The 14040-nt window shown below is 55.1% G+C and overlaps 6 protein-coding genes across 6 annotated transcripts; 3 read left to right on the plus strand and 3 right to left on the minus strand.

Annotated features, from left to right (window-relative positions):
• Positions 1-69: 69 nt before the first annotated feature.
• Positions 70-1825, minus strand: BKA78DRAFT_308570 (BCS1 N terminal-domain-containing protein). Its single transcript, XM_066887954.1, has 3 exons — positions 1635-1825; positions 1376-1578; positions 70-1326 (listed from the first exon to the last, which is right to left on the minus strand). Exons 1-3 carry the CDS (start codon positions 1770-1772, stop codon positions 174-176), a joined length of 1494 nt encoding a protein of 497 aa, XP_066746374.1. The 5' UTR covers positions 1773-1825; the 3' UTR covers positions 70-173.
• A 170-nt stretch (positions 1826-1995) lies between these two features.
• Positions 1996-3682, plus strand: BKA78DRAFT_308572 (uncharacterized protein). Its single transcript, XM_066887955.1, has 6 exons — positions 1996-2122; positions 2178-2187; positions 2242-2322; positions 2380-2401; positions 2456-3021; positions 3073-3682. The coding sequence occupies exons 1-6, from the start codon at positions 2043-2045 to the stop codon at positions 3496-3498; spliced, it is 1185 nt and encodes a 394-aa protein (XP_066746375.1). The 5' UTR covers positions 1996-2042; the 3' UTR covers positions 3499-3682.
• A 918-nt stretch (positions 3683-4600) lies between these two features.
• On the plus strand, positions 4601-7015 carry BKA78DRAFT_247997 (kinesin; the record flags this gene model as incomplete). Its single annotated transcript, XM_066884342.1, has 4 exons — positions 4601-4939; positions 4994-5227; positions 5462-5930; positions 5982-7015. The coding sequence occupies 4 exons, from the start codon at positions 4601-4603 to the stop codon at positions 7013-7015; spliced, it is 2076 nt and encodes a 691-aa protein (XP_066746376.1).
• A 1156-nt stretch (positions 7016-8171) lies between these two features.
• BKA78DRAFT_96090 (uncharacterized protein) lies at positions 8172-9710 on the plus strand. The gene is made up of 2 exons (XM_066894044.1): positions 8172-9596; positions 9649-9710. Exon 1 carries the CDS (start codon positions 8602-8604, stop codon positions 9475-9477), a length of 876 nt encoding a protein of 291 aa, XP_066746377.1. The 5' UTR covers positions 8172-8601; the 3' UTR covers positions 9478-9596; positions 9649-9710.
• Positions 9711-10980: 1270 nt separating this feature from the next.
• BKA78DRAFT_308578 (uncharacterized protein) lies at positions 10981-11481 on the minus strand. Its single transcript, XM_066887956.1, has one exon. It carries the CDS (start codon positions 11437-11439, stop codon positions 11236-11238), a length of 204 nt encoding a protein of 67 aa, XP_066746378.1. The 5' UTR covers positions 11440-11481; the 3' UTR covers positions 10981-11235.
• Positions 11482-12542: 1061 nt separating this feature from the next.
• BKA78DRAFT_308580 (regulator of chromosome condensation 1/beta-lactamase-inhibitor protein II) lies at positions 12543-13854 on the minus strand. The gene has a single exon (XM_066887957.1). The coding sequence runs from the start codon at positions 13721-13723 to the stop codon at positions 12683-12685; it is 1041 nt and encodes a 346-aa protein (XP_066746379.1). The 5' UTR covers positions 13724-13854; the 3' UTR covers positions 12543-12682.
• Positions 13855-14040: the final 186 nt, after the last annotated feature.

A 14040-nucleotide genomic window follows, 5' to 3' on the forward strand; every position in this document is an offset into this window, starting at 1 on the left:
GTTGCTTCGCGGCGACTAACCACCGACCAGCAGCCACACCGGTCGTCTAAAAGTCCCTTGCATACAGACCCGCTGTCAAGATGCGTCAACACATGCACGACACTGCGCCCTCCGCCTAAAAATCCTTCCGATCTGCCAATGATCTCGACTCTATTATCAATTCTCTGCCTATCTTACGGCCCACCTTCTTCATCCGCCGCCCTCGTCATCTTGCGTGCGACATGGGCATGCATCTCTGCCAGCTCATCCAAGCTCGCAATCGCTCCCTCAGCGTCGTCCTTATTGTACAAAAACAACCCTTGTAGTTCGGCAGGGCTGATCGCATCCACCAACCCCAGATCGCTTACCTTCGCCATGAACTTTTCCCGGCCCGCGCCCTTCGGATCCATGTCCCCATAGAACCGATCCCACAGCTTTCCTATTTGGTATTCCGTCGCATTGCCGATGCGCACTGTCAGATCCACGCGCCCGGGCCGAATCAATGCTTCATCAAGCCGCTCAACGTGGTTTGTCGTGAGGAAAATGATGCGCTCTTCGGCGCTGCCGACTCCGTCCAGCGCATTGAGCAGTCCAGAGAACGTCACCGTGGCCCCCGCGTAGCCGTCCTCACCCGCGGACTTGCGATTCACCCAGGCTGCATCTGCATCTTCCAGCAGCACAATGGTTCTCGCCGGCACTCTGGTCAACAAGTAGGCCAGTTTGTCATCCGTGAGCCCTCTTTGGCTCACATTGAGCATGGCAATGTTGAAGTCCAAATGTCCCGCAAGTGCTTCGATGAAGGAGCTCTTACCGGTGCCTGGAGGCCCATACAGGAGATAGCCCCTCCTGTACGGAATGCCCCGGTCAGAGTACCATTCCCGTTTCTCGATGAACTCGGCCATGTCCTCGACCATGCGCTCTTTGACGCCATCCTCGAGGACGACCGAGTCCAACGGACGCTTGCGCTTGGGCTCGCCAAATCTCTCCCAGTCCATGCCCCTCGAGTGGTAGATGATGGTCTTGCCCTCCTCGGCTTCTTCTTTGAGCTTGTTGGCCTCCAAGAATATCCGTTCAAAAACATTTCGGTGCGAGTACAAGGTGGTGAACCTGATTGTCTCGAAGAATTGTCCCTCGTAGTCCAAGTGCTGGCCTTGCCGCTCTCTGTTGACCAGAATCCAGGCCTTGTCGTACCGAATGATGTGTCTGCCAAGACCCGGCACCACTGAGAACTGGGTATGCTGTCTACCGTCGGGTCGTGTCACTTCTCCAGTTTCGATTTGGAACTCGTGGATGCGAGGAGCGAATCGGCGAACGAGCGACTCGAAGGCGCCTTTAGACTGGGTCTGTCTGAAAGAGCTGTGAACATTTAGGTCTGGGTCATACCGAAGGCACTTACCCCGCATTTTCGACACCACCTTGGATCTTTTGCATTTCTGCTCGGTGGTGGTTGCTCATCCATCGCAGTAGCCATGGGTAAGATTTGTCACGGCGGGTGACCTCGAGCTCGACAAGCATGCGCCGGCGGATATAAAATGCGGCGCGGGTGAGTCCCTTTTGGCCAATGCGACCCACAGTCGCAAGACCAGCGAGACCAAAACCCTGGAGTTGAATTGTCAGTGAGTTGGGGTTGTGAGTGCAGAAAGGTCAAATCGCACCGCGGTGAAGTATGGATTGCCCGTCAGCTGGGCGAAGAGCGAGCCTCCAGCGCCATCGGGAGCGCCAGCAGCAAGCTCGGTCGCAAGCTGCTGCTGCTGGTCCTGGGGCGCTTTCGACTGGACTGCAGGAACATTCATCCGTCTTGCGATGAGATTGTGCAGCGCCCGCGGTGTTGGCGGTTGGACGGCGGAATCGGAGAAAAAAGGTAGCGCAGCGGGCGGATGACGCGTGCCGATCCGCTCTCACACCTCCGAGCTTTGGCTTCCCGAAAGGGGATTAGCTGCTGGCCATAGCTTCTGCTCCGACGCGGAACCCTGCAAGGAAATGTTCAACGCGATTCGACACTTTTACACCATCTCTCTACAACTCTCCTTTTTGCTTCACGTTGAGGTCTCGCCCAGGTCATCATGGATGAGCCCGTGGCCCCCGACGTGGTCTACGACCAGGTGACCATTGGACGCAATTACTACAACCACCTCTTGATCCGGTAAGCTTCACCTCTACCCTGACGCGTCAGATGCATAGGCTCACTCTTGCTTCAGATCCGATTACGTGAGTTGGATGTGCTCCGGGCCGCAGCCCTTCAAGGATCGCTAATGCGGCTAGTATGCTCCCTTGGACGAGACTGCGCCTCTAGGCACTCCCATCCCGACAGTCAAGATCACGAGGGAAGAGCATGAGTACTTGGTTGGTTTTTCCCGAAATTCTCCACTTCAGATCATGTTGTGCTGACTTGTATCTCAGGTGAAGAGTGCACGAGAGTATAGTGAGTAGGCGCGCTTTCTGTCCCTGAACCAGTGCTGACCTCGCCTCCCTTCAGTAACCCTGCGCCGGCACCTGCTAGACTACGGCATGCCCTTGAGGACCCTTGACACCCTGACCCTGTCCGGCTACCCGGTCCTGCGTGGTGCCGCCGACGATGCGGACCATGGATCTCAGCCCAGCCCTACCCACTCGAATGGATCCACCGTCGCAAGCTCTGCCGATGACAAGCACAGCACCCCGCGTACCGAAAGCTTTGGCTTTTCCACACCTTCGTCGGCTAGTTCGGCTGGACGCAAGCCTCCCGCGAAAGACTCGATGTTAGAAAGCCCTCAGTCTGTTTCAGACTCTTGCATCAGCCCTTCCAAAGGACGCGCACAGCCAAACATCAGCCACCAATTCGACGAAATCCGTCGCGAGGATCAACGCAGCATCCAGCTCTTCAACTTGCCTCGCCACACAACGCACCAGGATATTGTCGACGTCGCTCGGGGTGGTGCCCTGGTAGACGTCTACATTCATTGGCAAACTCGTTCTGCTCGCGTCTCGTTCGTCCAAGGTTCGCAGGCGGCTCCTTTCAAGCACCATGCCGACCTTTTTGGTATTTCCATCAAGGGCCATCCGGTGAGCTCCAATTGCTTCCTGCTCACATATCATCAACTGACTATGAGACAGGTCCAAATCGACTGGGCGCAGGATCAATTCCAGATCTACGGCGCCTTGGCCAAGAAGATCAAGTTTGGTGCCACCCGTGTTCTCGTGCTCCGCAATGCCGTGGGTCTTATTGGAGAAGCCCGCATCCGCGATGACATGGAGCACATCCACAACCTTGTCATCATCAATGTTAAGCCATATGGCCATGACATCGTTGTGGAGTGCTCCTCGATCTATTCTGCCGAGTTCGCGCGCACATGCATGATGTCGCGCAACCCGTACAGGAACTTCAAGATTGAGAGCTTCCCAGATCACTGTGCGGAAGAACTGCCACCAACTCGCCCAGCCCGAATCTCCGCCTCTCTTCCTAAGGCCAAGCCGACGCCCATGTCCCGTAACATCTACAGCGTCCTTGCCATGGATCAAGACTCCGAAGCTGACGAGTAGCCGCATCCCGCCCATTGCACGAACTGACCGAGGACCCTTTCACCATTTCGACATTGTCTCTACCAACTTGGTATCTCACCAACCAGGATCTTACTAATGTTTTAGCCCATTGTTTACACGACCTTCGCACCGCATGTTTTTTCGCTTTTATCAACTGTTCCGCAAACGAATCGTTCAATTTTCAGCCCCGACCAACACGCCTCGCAACCTCACTCGCCAGCAGCCCGCAAAACGGAGCCGCGACACACATCTAACCCCTAATGCCACCACAACCCCCGTGTATGCGGCACGCTGCACTTACGAAAGTATTATATCGTACGACCAAGCTTACGTTTTCGCTCAGTCTTCGGGGATGCTTCCGTCCTCCGCTTCCTGTTTTCCGGCATGGCGCCAGGTAGTTCTTCCGGTCTCGTTTCGCTTTTTCACGTCTATTTTGTTGTAGAAGCCATAATGGTTTCTTCCTTGTTCTTTATTTGAAATCGCATCAAAATCCTCGGTTCGGATAAAAAGGGAAACGGAGTTCAGGCGCATGATGGGCATCAGGGTAAGCAGCAGGTTGGTATCAGCGAGCATCATTGGGCGGTCATCAAAAGTCTGGTGGGTTTCAAGGAACAGCTCATTCTGTAGTCATAGAATGGATGGGTTGCGAAAAGGTTTCGATTCGCTGTACCCACTCGGTGAGACAGACGTACTGCATGTTGCCCGGTGGAAAGAGGTCCACAAATGAGACCGAGTCCTCGGTCAGAAGTCCGTCGACAATGTCTCGCGGCCTGCAGCTCCATTGCAGCCCAAAATGTGGAGATCCACTCAGAAGCTTGGGTGTGGGGCCTGCGGAGCTGCCCAGTAACAATGCAGGAGCCTGCAGTCGTCGTTGTCAAAAAGAAAAGATGAAAAGAATTTCGACAAAGTCCTTTCTCCAAGGATTTTCGATGTCGCTCGAGATGCGTTGGTGTAGTCGACGGAGGCGGTCTGTGGAAGTGTGCGCGCCCGTGCCAAGACCAGCTGCCGTGGCAACCCATATTTACTAACGAGTCAGGCCGATTGAACCTCTTCCACGACTTCGACCAAGACAACGTCACGAAATCTTGGTGCCATCGCAAAAATGGATTCTTTCATGAAGCCATCCTCCGCCTTGTTCGAAGTCTACCTACGCCTGAGACCTGCCGCCGCGAGCGCAGGAGACAGATTTTTGGATATCGAAGAGCCCGAACAGGAGGAAAGCTTTCCGAACCACATTACCATCAAGCCGCCAGAAAATGATCGCCGCAAGCGCGCTGTCGAGCGCTTCGCTTTTACACGAGTCTTTGAAGAGAATGATGGCCAACTTGATATCTTCAAGGGAACACAGGTGTTGCCGTTGATTGAAGGCGTTTTAGGTGACGAGGGCAAAGAAGGTCGCGATGGCCTTCTTGCCACTCTGGGAATGACTGGCTCCGGAAAGGTTTGAAACAATTTTGAATTCCTGAATGATACTGTTACTGACGAAAGATGGCAGAGTCACACGATCCTAGGCTCAAAAAGCCAACGCGGCCTGACCCAAATGGCCCTCGACGTTCTTTTCCAGAACATTGGCGACCTCATAGTCGATCCGACAGATTCTTCGTCCGCCTTTCCTTCGATCGCAGCCGCGGACGTCTCGGAAGCCAAGATGTTTCCAGCTCATCTGTATCTTGATTCGGTGCATGGGGATGGGGCTCAAGCGAATTCACGAGCTCAAACACCTGCACTGGTATGCAACCCAAACTCTCCTACTCATCATCCTTCTTCTTCAGGGCTGTATCCTTCTCTTCCCCACTGTCCCAACGACTTTCAAGAAAATAAAGAAAACCAACCCATGTCATTTTCCGCGGAACACGCTCCTGTCTCTCCTTCAAAATTTCTTTGGGCGATTAGGCCCGTCACTTCTGGAATTGCTCGTATCACCAAGAGCGCAGCCGCTAAGATCAGATCTCCTGTTGTTAAGGACGGAACCTCGTTTCTCAGCACCAAGTCACGCCACCTCCCCAGAGTATCCACCATGCCGAGTCAACCTGCCGTCGACGATCTCGCAGTAAATGTCGACGAGACTTCCGAATACGCAATCGTCATCTCCATGTTTGAAGTTTACAACGACCGCATCTACGACCTCCTCACTGGCGCATCGCAAACGTCAAAATCGAACACGAACCGACGACGAGCTCTTCTATTTAAACCGACAGAGCAATCTCCTGATAGGAAGCAGGTGGCTGGGTTGAAGAAGATTATCTGTGGAAACATTGACGAGGCGCTCATGGTCTTGGAGACTGGCTTGATGGAGCGAAAGGTCACGGGGACCGGCAGCAATGCTGTGAGTTCGCGGAGTCACGGGTTCTTTTGCGTCGAAGTGAAGAAACGTCACAGGGCTACCAAGGGGCCTTGGGCCAGCAGCACCTTGACCATTTGCGATCTTGCTGGTAAGAAACGCTAAAGTACTGATTCAAGCTCTGAGAACTGACACGAGCAAGGCTCTGAACGTGCAAGAAACGCCAAAACGGCTGGCGAGACGCTCGCTGAAGCCGGCAAGATTAACGAGAGCTTGATGTATCTGGGCCAATGCATGCAAATGCAAGCCGACAACGCAGAAGGCAACAAGCAGAACGTCGTTCCCTTCCGGCAGTGCAAGCTCACTGAGCTCCTCTTCTCCAACTCTTTTCCATCTCACTCTTCCCACCACTCTCACAGCCACCATCAACACCATCCCCGTCGTCCGCAAAAGGCAATTATGATTGTCACCGCCGATCCCCATGGCGACTTTAATGCCACGTCTCAAATCCTGCGCTACTCGGCCCTCGCTCGCGAAGTCACGGTCCCACGCATCCCCTCCGCCACGAGCGCCATCCAAGTCGGCAACACCATCGTACACGCTCGCCCTGGAACCAGCGCAAGCAACCATCATGGTGCTGCCCCCATCACCATCCGCAGCGACACGCCCGCCCCGGAAGCGACCAGCGAAGAGCTCAACGCGGCGCTCCAAGAAATCAACCGGCTCCACGAAAGCGTCGACGTGCTGCAGCTGCAGCTGCGCGAAGAGCGGTCCCGCCGCCGCGCCGCCGAGCAGTCGTGGCGCGCCGCCGAGGACTACCTCGTCGACATGGAGCAGCAGCTGCGCGACGAGCTGGCCGACGAGTACGAGACGCGCCTCGCGGCTCTGCAGCGCCAGTACCGCGGCGCCTGGGACGAGGAGCAGGACCGCAATGACGAGCGCCTCGACCGCAAGATTGACTTGTTGACCAAATCGACCACCATCGCCGCCGCCGCCACGACTATCCGCGAAGATGCTGACGATGGCGCAACTCAAGAAGAGCTGGCACGCGAGCGCCAGCGCGCCGCCGACCTGCAAGACGAAAACGACGAGCTGCGCCAAAAGGTGGCGCTGCTGGAGCGTGCGGCGCAGCAGGCGGTCAGTCCGACCAAGAGCCAGACGTTGCCGGTGCGCAAGACGAGGGTGCTCAAGGCCAAGAAGTGGAGGATGGAGGACGATCCGTTTGATAGCTCGTGAGTCGATGGTCAGCACGAGGTGGAGATGGAGAGTGGATCAGGACGTTACGTCCAAGGGGAAGAGAGCATGTAGATGAAGAAGTCACGGCGTGTTGTGGATATGGTGTACATGTCGACGCTGGACCGAGGACCGTGGAGTAGAGTAGACTGCTCGCCTCGGATTGATACCCCCTTTTTCCTCTTTGTAGAGTAGCGCGGCCAGCTGCCTCGATTTCGGCAGCGAACGGGCTCTTTTTTGTTCATACGGCGTTGAAATCATTTATGGACTTCTTTTTCCACATGGTCCCAAGTCGTCGCAAACTTTGGCGCAAGCGAGCGTTTGAATGCTCCTTGCAAGTGTTTTTTTACGAGAGAAAATACTCTCTATCTTCAAGGCACTTGGAGCTTGAAGTCTCCTCGTCTTTATGCGTTCCTCATGTTTCCCCTTGGATTTCAAAACCGAGTTGCATGACAAATGGAGACATTTGATTTGAGAGAGCAACACTAGGAGAGGGCTATGATGATGACTATGATGGATGACACGAGAGAGACAGAGATAGAGGAAGAGAGCCAGATTCACCGATATTGCCTCCTTTTTTCCCGTCTCCCGTCAAGTCAGTCAATCCAGCGCGCGCGCGGCCGTAAGTCGAAACAGTCAGTCCTGTCTGATTCCCCGATTCCAGATATCCACCCTGATTCCGATTCCGATTCCGCCGTCCTGACGATGATATGTGATGATGTTGTGGGTTTGAGTTTTGTGGATTTTTGGGGAAAGGTGCAAAGGCAGCGAAGCGAAGAGAACAAGTTTGACCGCCCCCTGTACCCCACGCCCTCGCTCCTGCACTTCGCCTATCTCTTGTGGGGGACACATTCGTTGGGCGGTTTTGTTTGTGTCCCCACTGGTATCCATCCAGTCTGTTTCCGAAAAGAAAACGCGTGGAAAATTGTTTGCCACGCCGGGGTATTGTCGACCATTTTGCCCCTCCTTGCTACTTTTCTTCCTGGGCAGAGCTCTCCGCTTCTCTCCCCTTTCGCTGTTCGCCGGCGCCGCCACATCGTCCGGTCCCGTACTGTCCCTCTCAGGTTCCCACTCAGATTCAGGTGTCTGACATTTTGCTTGTCTGATGTAGCGTTCAGGCGCAGCCAGCCAGGTGCTTAATAAATCGGTCAAGCGATCAACAAGTCATAAAAGCTGCCTCATCCAGCACCGTTTTGCTGCTGCCGCTTCCGCTGCATCAGCGTGATTTGCTTGGAAATGAGCGCCACTTGCTTCTGCAGCAAGCCCAGCTCGTCATCGTCATTGTTGTTGTCGGCGCCGTTGACGGTGCTGGTGCCGTTGCTGTTGGGAGGAGCGCGGACTATGCCGCTGCCGGAGCACTTGGGGCAGGTTCGTGTCTCCATGGCCGGTGACACGGGCATGGCCGACGCCCGGGTCGTACTGGACGTGGCTGAGGTGGGGCCGCCGAACCCGCTGTTGTAGGAGTAGTCGGTAAGCGTCGTGGGCAGAGTTTGTCGCCGCTGGTTGTTCGACGACCGAGGAGGGCTGGCTGGCCCTATGACGCGCACGCCCGACTCGAAGACAAACGGACGGTCCTGCTGAGGTTGCGGATGCTGTGGAAGAGGGTCGCCGTTGATGTCGTTACCGTTGATGTCGAACCCCAGGGCCTGCGATTCTCGCGCCATGCGATCCACGCGTCGCGACTCTTCCATGGCGGCCTGCATATCTCGCTGCCGCTCTTCGACTGCCGCGTTGCTAGGCCTTCCGGGCTTGTGGCTCGGTCGACGTGGAATCGCCTCTCCCCGTGCTTCCAGCAGAGACTGCTTGGACTTGGCCGCCAGCCGCTCGCTTATGTCCTCGCCAAAGCGTTCGCGTATCAATTCCACTATCTGCCGCGGTTCCGTGTCCATCGTAACCGTGAAGTTGGCCCTTTGGATAGCGTCCTTGACCCATCTTTGAGTGTATTGGACCCCGCGCTTGGCATATTTTGGTTTTCCGTCGGCATCTTCGTACACGTCCCGACTACAAGTATGTTCTGGAATGACCGAGGACACGGTCAGAACACCCGTGTCTTTGTTGATTGTAGCGCGCAGCTTCCACGGACATCCTTGTGCAAAGTGACGGCACTGGTATATGGCGCGCGTCTGGTCTTTCTTATGGATTCTCGTGAGGAATTTGTCTCTCAGAGCCCAGCTGTTGACAGCGAAGCGCAAGGCCTCAAAGTCTGGGTAGGTGCTGCCCTCGCGAGGGGTGTCTACGTCGAGGTCAGGGGGCGCGTGTTGTTGTTGGTCGTGGTGAGGCTGGTGGTATTGCTGGGGGGCTCGGCCGTGGTGGTGATGATGAGAGGGGTCGTGAGGGTCGACTTCATCTTGCAGAGGAGGGTGTGGCGGCGGCGGCATGTGTTGAAGAGGAGGAGGGACGTGTGGGGCATGCGCTTGAGGGTAGGTAGTCGATGCCCCTGGGGCTCCCACGGGCAACGCATTTGAAGCTGGGATAGGGTAGCTGGCGGGCATTGCGGCATGCACAAATGGTTGCTCGTAGCCTGCCGGGCCATTCTGCCTCCTCCTCGGGGTCGACCGCTTGGGATGGTGGCCGGGATTGAGCCGCACCGGTAGCAGAAGTCAGTTGAAGACGCTGGGCTGGGGAGAATTATTTAGTTACCTTGTTGGGCATGGAAAAAGGACGAGGATGGGGAAGTTGGCGGGGAGTTGGGCGGGCTGGCGCGCGGATGTAGAGACGAAGTCGGCCACTACTTCAAAAGCGCCGCCAAGACTCCAGGAGCGTTCGTTCGGCTGGCCTGTCTGGGTTGACCGAGCCTGTGCGAGGGGACCTCTACCACCACTATATTCCCATGACCTCAACCGCCCTTCGCCTTCGGTACCTTGTCCATACCTCCATACCTCGATGTTTCAGACGAAATGCTCAAGGGCCAAACTCGAAGCCCTGACAACTCCCCGGCGGCTAGCACGCCCAAGACTCCCCACAGACACTGCTGCGCTTCAGCACAATTGCAGTGCCATTTGCCGCCAGTACCACGAAGACGCAAGGCTTCTGTGACATCTGACAAGTACTCCTAATTTCCAATACTTCTTCGACTACACTCGCTCCACGTGATGGCGTCGCTGACTCAGTCGGCACCCTTTCCAAGCGCAAAGATAAGAAGGCCTGGTAGCAAAAGTTGTGGCACACGTAGCCACGACTACTCCTCGTAACTCTACACAAAGGACTTTGTGAGCTCTAGGATCAAGTGCGTAAGGTGCTTTGACGCTCCTTGTATGCGTACATTTTTACATGACAATTTTCCACGATTTACTGCCACTTCGGCTTGGCTGTTTCCTCTTATTCGAACTCCTATGTGTTCCGCAACTTTTGCTATGCACCCTTAAGGAAACGGGCACTCCCCATAGACCTGGAGCCGAGGATGCCATCATGGTTGTGCAAAAGAGCGCCGAGGCAGGGCTAGCGCTTAGGGCTCCATCGCCCGTCCTCCCTCAATGCAGCCGGAGACGGCAAAAATGGTACCCCTTTGGACGATTGCTTCCCGCTTCCATGTGGAAACGAATGACAATCTCGGGGTGGGGTGCTCGAATGCTCATTGTGGTCAGTTCTTAGACTTCGTGACTTGGTGAGTTGACCCCATCTCATATACGGAAAGTTTGAAGTCAAGATATGGGAATACATACAGAGAGTGATCGAATGCCTTTCTTCTTGAGATATGGACGTTTAAGCCTGCAAAATACTAGCTTCAGGGAGCATTCGAGCACCCCGACACAGTGGGTTGCGAAAGAAATGGCAACTACGGGGCGGGGTGCCCGAAAGCTCCTTGTAGTTGTGTTCCCAGACTTGTTTAGTGAGTTGACTGTATCTCTTATATCTAAATTATTAAGTTAAGATGTGTACACAGGGAGTGATCAAACACCTGACTCCCTAAGGACTTAGATTTTTTAGCTCGTAGATGGATAGCTACAGGGAGCATTCAAGCACACCGCACGCACTGCCTTGGAGTTGTTTCTTTGCGACCCACTGTGCTACGAGGCCGCGCAGAATGAGTTAGACTAAAATTGGCCGCTGGAGGTGGTGGATTGAGGAAGGTGCCGGGCGAGGCAAGAACGTTCGCTCGCCCACAACAAAATCTCTTCACCACCACACAACACCACACCACACCAACGACAGTTATTCTGCAAGCTTCCACTCACGTCAAAAGGCCAGCATTACAAAGTAAGTGTTCCGATCCCCGCTCCAGCTCACGCGCTCACTGATTCCTTCAGCTGTCGAAGATGTCGTCCCAATACAACATGGAGGGGCAGAAGAATGACGCGTCTCGCAATGACGAGAGGCGTCCAAGCAACGATGAGTCTCGCGAGGACGAGAAGCATCCACACAATGACGCGACTCGCAATGACGAGAGACGTCCGGGCAATGATGAGTCTCGCAATGACGGGAGTCATCGAAACAGTGACGCGCCTCGCAATGACGAGAGCAGTCCAAACAATGATGAGTCTCGCGAGGACGAGATGCATCCAAACAATGACGCGACTCGCAACGACGAGAGACGTCCAAACAATGGCGAGCAAGGCGCCCCAGCCAATGACCAGCAAGCGCTGATGCGGCCTGATGTCAACATCCGCGACGAGAATATCGCGCGTGAGCTGCGTGTTGCCTCTTTTCAAAAGTGGCAGAAAGTCTACAAAGCAGCCGTTGGCAACTGGGTCGCGATTGGGAAGCCTCCATGCAAGACATGTAAGAAGACGCACCCACCTCCCCATACAACCAATGCGCAGAGGGCGGAGCTTGGCCAACTCAAGAAATTTGGTCATGAGCTTTGTGGCGATCCAGAGGCTCCACAATGTCAAAGATGCAGGAAGTCGCACTATGGGAAATGCAGGGCTCTGCCGTGTGGATCATGCGGTCAGTTCCACGCAAAGAAGGTCGCCTGCAGTGCTGCTGAAGGCTTTCAACCACTCCATCCCCAGCAGCAGCAGCAGCAGCAGCAGCAGCAGCAGCAGCAGCAGCAGCAGCAACCTCCGCCCCCGCCGCCCCCGCCTGTCCAGCAAGCCTCAACAGCTAAAGAACTTCAGGTTTTCTTCGATGTGGTGGTCAAACACGGCACGTCATTTGCTGCAGAAACGCTGGCGAAGTTTGCGAGGGCGAGAGAACAGCAGCTCCCTCAGCAAGCCCCATCAACGGCCTTTGGAGAAATTCTTTTCAGTGCGTTGATGAACCAAGGCCCGTCATTTGTTGAAGCAACGCTGGCTAGCTATGCAGCGGCGACAGGACAGCAGCAGCCGTCCCAGCAAGCCCCATCAGCCGTTGCTTCAGAATGGATCAAAGGGTATGTCAGCCTCGCTGAAGTGTTCAACAGACAACAGCAGCCCCCTCCTCCCGCTCCCGCTTCCGCTCCGGCCCCCGCTCCCAAGAGGAAGAGGGATGACGGTGGCGAAGGCGGAAACAAGGCCCCGCCGTACAAGTATCGAGGACGCGGGCCCAGGAGACGATAAATGATCAAAAAGCAGAGTAAACTGCACAAATCTCCCTTCGGGGAGCCCGGCGATTTATCCACACGTCCACGTCGTGCCGGGCGGGATCTTCATCCGAAGATGCAGAGATGGATAATAAAATAATCATATATGATGACAATAAAGGGAATCTTGGCTTGTGATGCTCGCTTCGTGGTGGAAAAGCTCATGATGACTATGATGTGAAGATGAAGCTAGTTGCGCATCCAGCGGCAATGAACTCGACTGGCCCTGATGTCTGAATCTCATTCCACCTACCAGCGACATTACCGGAATCATCGATAGGCAATCCACAGTTGCCGTGCTCACCCCATCCCCAGGCCAGAACCTTTCCATCGCGAGTCTTTGCAAGGACATGCTCGCTGCCTGCAGCTATGGCTTCGATGGGAGGCACATTGCTGGGTGGAAGCTGGCCGTGATTGTTGCGACCCCAAGCCAAAATCGAGCCATCTTGCTGGAGTATGTAGATATTGCTCCATCCAGCGCCAACGTCGATATAGCCTGGGACGCTCTTTGGTGCGGCAGATGCAATAGACCATTTGTCGGCACCCAGCACAGCACACTGTCCTTGAGAGGGATCCCCAATGACGAAAGTAAACTCGCGTCCACAAACAGCGCGACAGACGGGAAAGGAAATGCCAGAGAGTTTTCGAGGAGACCAAACGATGCTTGTCGCCTCGCCAAACTGGCCTTTGCGTCCATTGCCCCAGCCGTAGACATCTCCATTGTCGAGGACAGCGACGACATGATTCATACCTGCCGCCATGTCAATAACGCGCGTGTCTGGAGGAGGAAAGTCGGGAATTGGCTGCGCTTGGGCCGACTCGATTGTGTTTTCTCCTTGTCCAAGTTCCCCTTTTGCTCCGGTACCACAGGTAAAAACTTGGCGGTCTGAAGCAAATACGGATGCCTCCCAAGTGGCAGCACACGTTGTGATAGGGTTTGAAGAGTCGGATCCAGCTGGGGAACAGGGTCGAAATTGTGATGAACTTTCTAACGCAGTTCCAAATGCACAGCGGCCATTCGAATTATCTCCGGCCGCAAACACGGCACCGTCCGCAGAGAGAATCGACGTGTGATTTCCTCCAGCTGCTATGCGCTGTGGTCTGGCGAGGGTGTAATTTTCTTGGATTGTGGTCGTTGAAGGGTCATGGACATCTTCATCATGCCCGAGACCAAGCTGTCCTGAGCCATTGGATCCAAAAGCAGACAGCATCTTGTTTTTTGCAGGTGCAGACCTAGGGCCAGGTTATGTGCTTGGATGCGCTAAGAGGTGGACGATGTTGGAGATGCAGCGGTGACTAGGTTGACCAGGACGTGCTCTCCGAGTGGTGAGAGTCATTGTCGTGGTGGCTGAAGTTGTGGTCCTGTGTGGTGGCTGGTGCGATTAGATAAGATCGGACCCCGGGTGGTTCCGCGCACAATCCGTTAGCGACTCCGAAAAAACTGACCTCGCTCAGCCCGCCCGCGACACCGACCAGACGACGACGAGACGACCTCAGCACACCGTACCGAGCCATCCATCCAACCAAC

This window comes from Phyllosticta capitalensis (assembly GCF_038381095.1).
Source record: "Phyllosticta capitalensis strain CBS 128856 chromosome Unknown BKA78scaffold_3, whole genome shotgun sequence".
NCBI classification, from domain to species: Eukaryota; Fungi; Ascomycota; class Dothideomycetes; order Botryosphaeriales; family Phyllostictaceae; genus Phyllosticta; species Phyllosticta capitalensis.